Consider the following 6,894-nt stretch of genomic DNA (forward strand, 5'->3'; position numbering starts at 1 on the left):
GCAAAGTAAAGCTACCGGAAATGTACAACCCCACATCCGGTCTCAAACCAGGAAGTTAGCATTTCCTCGTGCACAGGGTCATTTACAAAGTACAAAAAACAATATAATCACAAAATAAGCACTAAGAATATATATTTATCTTGTAACACACTTAAAAATGTAGGTGTTTCCTATAAAGAAATTGTAAAGAAAGTCAATGTGTCAGTGAGTACAGTTTCCTTCAACATCAAAAGACACCAAAGTGACCCAAAGTGCTTTATAGGCACATTTATTTACAATCAGGTCTCCTATGAAGTGGTGACAAATTAAAGGGGAAAACAGTCAACAGTTGTGGGTAGTAGTCTAACATTTCAGTTCAAATCCTTCCAATATGCTCAGCTGAAATTACATCTGTGATTCCAATAGCCATAGCACATGACCCATATTTCTACACTCCATAAACCACGTGAGGTGCATCATCACCTGGAAAGACACCACTGTTGTCTGGAGAATAATGTTTTCGCATAGGATAAAGATTATCACTACAAAATAAAAAGGTCAGTACAAAACTATAGTAATGTTAATGTGTCAAATGACAAGTGGACCCAAACCATTTCAGCAAAGTGATACCATCCTGTAAAAGAGCTACCATCTATCTATCTAATGGGCAAATACTCTTGACGCTTTATTACATACACCTTGCAGATATTGAGATCCATCAGACCAGGCAATGTTTTCCAAACTTCTATTGTCCGCTTTTTAAAATCCTGTAGCCACGGTTTCTCGTTTCTGGTTGATAGGAGTGGTAGGTGTTGTGGTCTTTTGCAGCTGTAGCCCATCTGCTTCAAGGTTGGATGTGTAGTGCATCCAGATATGCTCTTCTCCATACCTTTATTCGAAGTGTTTGATTTTCTGTTACTTTCCAATCAAATTAAAACTGGCCATTGTTCTCTGACGTCACAGGCATTTTTGCCTGGAAAAGTCCCCCCCGACTCTGATTCTCAGTTTGAACTTCAGCGGTGCCCTAGCATTTTCAACAAACAAGCATTAAAAGAATGTAAAGAAAGCCGTGGCTAACATTTATGTTAGGAAGCAGTTGAACAGCAGTACCTAGTAAAATGACTTGTGTCTATTCTATTTAAACTACTCACAAACTTTTGACACATTTAATTTAGACAGAAGATGTACAAAAAAAAAAGAAAAAAAGAACAAAACATGGAATAAGCTCATTGGTCCTCTGTGCAGACGAGCTTAAAAACAGAGTGAACTTCCTAATGAGCAATTGAATGGGCAGGTTTTGCAGCCTCAGCGATTACAAAAAAAAGTACCAGTAGCTTTGCACTTGTCTTTGAAACATTTTTTACATTTTATTGACCTTTGGGTCCATTAAAAAACAAAAATAAAAAAATATTTTATTTCTGAAAATTCTGTAGATAGTTGGTTATCATTAGCTGGAATGCCATTCACTTAACAGTAAGAAAAAGGTTAACAGTGTTCCTGGATAACAAAAGGACAAAATGAAACAAGCCATTCCTGGATACTACACTGGCTTGTTTACACCACTAATGTTAGGATTCTCTTTATGCATTTTCATATGTTGAATCAGGTGTGTTTTCCTTTGGAAACTTTTATTACAACTTGAACATGTGAAGCATTTGTCCTTGGTGTTCTGTGCCTTCGGAGATGCACTTTCTTCACGTTTCTTGGAGTCGCTTAAAAGTCGTTCTGTAGAACTGGTTCTCATACCTGAGTTTGCTTTGTGAAGAACAAGTTGTGAACCCTGGATAGAAATCTGTGCTGTTTGTGTACCTGTGTGATTATTCAGTTGCTGCCTACAGTTAGATTTCTTCTCAGTATGCATTTTTGAAGAACTTGCAACAAGAGCATGTTTAAATGTAACACTAGTTGAACCTTTCTTAGATTTATCGCTATCCATCAAATCATTATCACTGTCCTCAGTCTCAGTTTCAGATGAATCAGAAGTCTTCTCATCACTAACTGAAGTTGGATCTAATGTCTGGACAGGTTGTGAGTTAGCAACTCTATTACCTATCATTACTTTAAAATGGGACTGCTTTGTATTTATTCTTTTCCAGTCATCATCGCTGTCTTCAGTCTCACTGTCTGAAGAGTCGGAAGTCTTGTCACTAGCTGCTTCGGTCAGTGGTTCTGCTCCTCCACTGTCGTCACCATCACTCTCTACTTGCATATGTTCAGTGGACTGGCAGTCTGAAGACTCTGTGTTGTTGTGAAGCTGAGCCGACAAAGCTTGCTCTTCATCAGCCTCCCTCTTTACAGCAATGAATGGCAACTCTGTGACTGAATTCTCTCCCAGTCCTATACGTGTCTCTCTCTGGCTTCTCCTGAGTTCCTCCTGTTCAACTTCAGTTTGTGAGCATTCAGGCTCCTCTTTCAGAGCAGGTCTCCACTCGTGCTCCTGAGACGGAACCTCTTCATTACACTTCTGCTGCGGCTGATAGTCTCCACGTAACACTGGACAGAAATTAAAAGTTTTAGTTTGGTAGATAATACATCACCAATTATAATAATAATATATCACCTCTATGTGTGTGTGTGTGTGTGTGTGTGTGTGTGTGTGTGGGGGGGGGGGGGGGGGGGGGGTCACTTTTTTATACAGGGCCATGTTTGGATTTTTTGTAATAAGCACCTTCATTTAGAAACTGCATTTTGTGTTTACTTGTGTCATCATTGTCTAACATTTACATTTTTTAGATGATCTGAAACATGTAAGTGTAACAAATTTCTTTATTCGATGTATTGATCTCGTATTTTAACCAATCACTTTAGTAACAGTAGTATCACATTGTCACTAAGGTTAGCTTCCCGAGTGGGCCTTTTGCTCTATCACACCTACACACAGACATACTGGGGGCCGTTTAAGTTCATGGGAGACGTTAAACACATAGTGAGACTCCTGCTTATCAGGGATGTAAATCTATAGGTGACAGCTAAGCAGGAAAAAGGTTATAATTCTCTCTGTGAGGGGGAAGGTTTTAAGGATGGGGATGAAGGTATAGCTGCTTTGTAGTGCAGATCAGACAAATGAGCTAATTACTCTTCTCCTGCTGTTACATTTTATTAACAAATTAAACTTACATTTCACAAGGTATGGAGAGCTGACCTCCGACTCCTCTCGGCTCTCAGTCTTTAAAGGGATAAAGCCAAAAGAGAACGTCTCCACTCCTTGAAGTTGCTCTCCCTCATGGCTACTCCACATTTCTTCCTGTTCCTCTTTGATGTAGCGAGCACCTATGTGCTCATGGTTCAAGCTCACTCCCAAAGTTTGTTGTTTCGGTGCTGTGTCTATTTCCAACGCCGGCTGGGATTCTGCAAGAAACGCAGATACAAACAAATATTTGGACAGCACTTTTCTGCATGTGACCTTCCTATAAAATGCATGCTCTCGTGTTATGGTTAGATTTTGCTCCCAAGCAGTCAGACTTTCTTGTAATTTTTGTTAAAGTGCTCTTGTGAGGATGTCTTTATTCTGATACAACTTACACAATCTCAGCGACGTCTGATACTTGATTTCCTTTTACCCGTTAAGACTCAACTATAGCAACTGAATTACAATCAAGCAACGGGAGAAAACAGAGAGGAAACGCTGCACAGACCTGTGTGTGGTGAGGGAGCTCCCGGGGTGTTTACAGATTCCAGCAGCCTGTGCTGTCGCTCTGTTTCCCCCACCAAGGATTCTGCAAGAAACACAGATACAAGCAAATATTTGGACAGCACTTTTCTGCATGTGACCTTCCTATAAAATGCATGCTCTAGTGTTATGGTTAGATCTGACCCAATAACATTTAAGCATCACTTTAAACATAGCGCAAAAGTGAAAGCATGCTATTACAGTGCAAAGGCCTTGAGCCGCCCCTCATTTCTTTAGATTTCGCTCCCAAGCAGTCAGACTTTCTTGTAATTTTTGTTAAAGTGCTCTTGTGATGATGTCTTTATTCTGATACAACTTACACAATCTCAGCGACGTCTGATACTTGATTTCCTTTTACCCGTTAAGACTCAACTATAGCAACTGAATTACAATCAAGCAACGGGAGCAAACCGAGGACACGCTGCACAGACCTGTGTGTGGTGAGGGAGCTCCCGGGGTTTTTACGGATTCCAGCAGCCTGCGCTGTCGCTCTGTTTCCTCCACCAAGCGAGCCACATTGTCTCGGTACTCTGCAAAGGTTTTCTCAAACAGTCCCACTATCTCTTCAGCCACTGCAGTCAGCCGCTGATTCACCAGCAGCTTTATTACTTCCACTTCGGACATTTCCGTGCTATAGGCGACGGTGTCGTTTGAGACAAAGTTAAAATAAAAAACGAGCTAAAAGCGGTTTTTTTTTCTGGAGAGAAAGACTCACTGAGAAAGACTGAACACGCAAAGAAACACTGACGGTGACTTTTTGCTGTATGATAAATCAACTTCCGAGTAAAAAGAGCGGGGCAACAACGTTTAGTAGGTGCCGGGCGCCATATTACTCCAGCAGCTCTTTCTTCTTCTGTTGGATTTCCGGTAGTCTAACGAATCCAAAGCCTAGAGCTGCCCCCATCAGGCCATTCGTAGAATTACAAGATGATCAAATCCTGACATATGTCTGGTACTATGCAAAAAACCTAAATATTGATTTTATGATTTGATCCAAATTGAATACTGATCTAAAGGAGTAGTCTGTAATGTCCACTCTGATGATCAATGCAGATAGTTTCTGTCTTTCACATGTCCATTTTCTTTCAGGATGCTTTCTCATCAATGCCAACCGATGATTCAAAGCACTCATTGTTACATGGAGCAGATGGTGTTTCTGTATCTTGATAGTCTTTTGCAATGAAATGTAATCACACCCTTTTCATTTTCCCATTGCTTCTGCTGCAGAGCTGTTACGCTTTCTACACTCTGAAGTCCCTGTGTCTAATCTGAGGTCAATACCAATCCCTTCCATGCCAGTTCTACTGATTCTCTGGCTTTTTCAAGCCTGTACGATAGAACCAGGAGCTTCACCTTTACATCTGATCAAGCGACAGGTAGTTTTTCTTTAAGTCTCATCAAAACTGAGCTGAAATCATCACTCTTCTTAACCTGACCTCCTGCACCCACTTTAGCTAAGTACTATTAACAGAAACTACTTCAGCTGAGCTTTGTGATGTCGAGGTCTGGGATGTCAGGCAAAGTCTGATTTGCCACTTCATCATGGGCCACTTTGTATAAATCTGTAGGTGAGATACCCAGCTCCTTCTTAACTTTTCCTCCACCATGGACACAGAATTAGAATTTGCTCCTGTGTTTTCTAATGTACTGAGATCGTTTTCTGGTGTGGAAAGAATCCATGTCAAAATCACTGCCCACTGAATTTGAAGGGCTACAACCAACTTTAGCATTTTCTAATAATACTATGTTGTTGGATGTTGTGGTTGATGTCTCCTACGTTTGATTGTGTATCACATTGCTGTTTTTCCCTTATTGCTTATTCCTGGTGGTGTTTATCTAATTTCTACCAATAAAGGTGGAGGTGTATGCAGGGCCCCAAAGCATAAAACTGGGGCTTCAGCCTCAATTACATTCAGTCTTTTTAAATTAGTTTGAGCTGCTGTTCCAAAACATAAACAGCTAAGTCTTGATCCAATTTCTGATTGCTGCTATTTGCTTTTCCCAAGTGAACCTTCTATCAAAATAAACTTTGATTCACCCTCTTTCTCAAGGTTTCTATATACATATTTCTTTCTATTCAGATATAAGCCATGATATGTCTGTGAAGGTTCTCAGTCATCCAGGTCATCGTAGTCGGGCTTGGAAAGAAAAGCGTCTGGACTTCTTTAAGTTTCCTTGAAGATGTTTCACCTCTCATCCGAGAAGCTTCTTCAGTTCTAAGAGCAACTGGTGGGGAGTTCCAGATTTTAACCCTAATGGGAGTGTCCCCAAGAGTGTTATGGACTCAGGATGTGAGTGGGCGTGAAGATGTCTGGGAAGGGATCTCAAAACTGGATTATAGATCGCAGACAGTTAGTGTCATAAGCCACCGCCTCTGTGGTCATTCACAGTGGACATAGATGGCTTCTTTCACTCCTCTTTCAAACCAAAGTGTGAAGTGTGAACACTGACATCCTCAAAAGAGTGACCATTGTCCTTTAGATGCAGTTGACCAGCCGAATCTTGACTCTGCATAAACGCCATGCATTTCATAATTATTAATCTCTGTCTTTATTCCACAGCATGTCTTTGTCCTGTCTTCGTTCCCTCACCCCAACTAGTCATGGGAGATGGACACCCCTCCCTGAACCATATTCTGCTGGAGGTTTATTCCTGTTAAAAGCTTTTTTCCTTCCTGCTGTCACCAAAGCATCTGCTCATAGGGGGGTCATATGATCATTGGGGTTTTCTCTGTTTTCTTTGTTGCTGTGGGTTATTTACTGTACAATATAAAGCACCCTGAGGCAACTGCTATTTATTTTTGGTGCTATATTAATAAAATTGACTAGAATTTAACTGACAGTTGAATAGAACATCTCAATGTCCGCCTGGATGAACTGGAGCAGGTGGCTGCAGTGAGGGAAGTCTGGGCTTCTCTGCTTACCCTACCCTGTGTGACCCAAACCCACATAACTGCCAAAAAATGGGTGAATGGATGGACCTTACCTGAAATTAAAAATCATCTAGGCTCAGTTCATTAATCATGAGATGAAATATCCTCATGAACTGTCCAGTTCAAGAGGATAGTTTTCTTAGCGATTCATGAGGCAGTAAGGACTATATGTGATGTATTTGGTTCCGTACCTAATTTGCTTTCGTCACCTAAGATGCACAGCTTGAGTGATGTTGGAAAAAAAGAGATTTAAAACTAGTGGACGATGTTGCCTGTCTGAGATGTGTTTGCAGTAATGCAGTTTCCTGAAGAC

General features: G+C 40.8%; 1 protein-coding gene across 1 annotated transcript; it reads right to left on the reverse strand.

Annotated features, from left to right (window-relative positions):
- Nucleotides 1-252: 252 nt before the first annotated feature.
- On the reverse strand, nucleotides 253-4,535 carry LOC113026252 (uncharacterized). The gene is made up of 4 exons (XM_026174806.2): nucleotides 4,081-4,535; nucleotides 3,615-3,695; nucleotides 3,097-3,327; nucleotides 253-2,472 (listed from the first exon to the last, which is right to left on the reverse strand). The coding sequence occupies exons 1-4, from the start codon at nucleotides 4,271-4,273 to the stop codon at nucleotides 1,520-1,522; spliced, it is 1,458 nt and encodes a 485-aa protein (XP_026030591.2). The 5' UTR covers nucleotides 4,274-4,535; the 3' UTR covers nucleotides 253-1,519.
- Nucleotides 4,536-6,894: the final 2,359 nt, after the last annotated feature.

The sequence above is a fragment of the Astatotilapia calliptera genome, chromosome 7, assembly GCF_964374335.1.
Source record: "Astatotilapia calliptera chromosome 7, fAstCal68.1, whole genome shotgun sequence".
Taxonomy (NCBI): Eukaryota; Metazoa; Chordata; class Actinopteri; order Cichliformes; family Cichlidae; genus Astatotilapia; species Astatotilapia calliptera.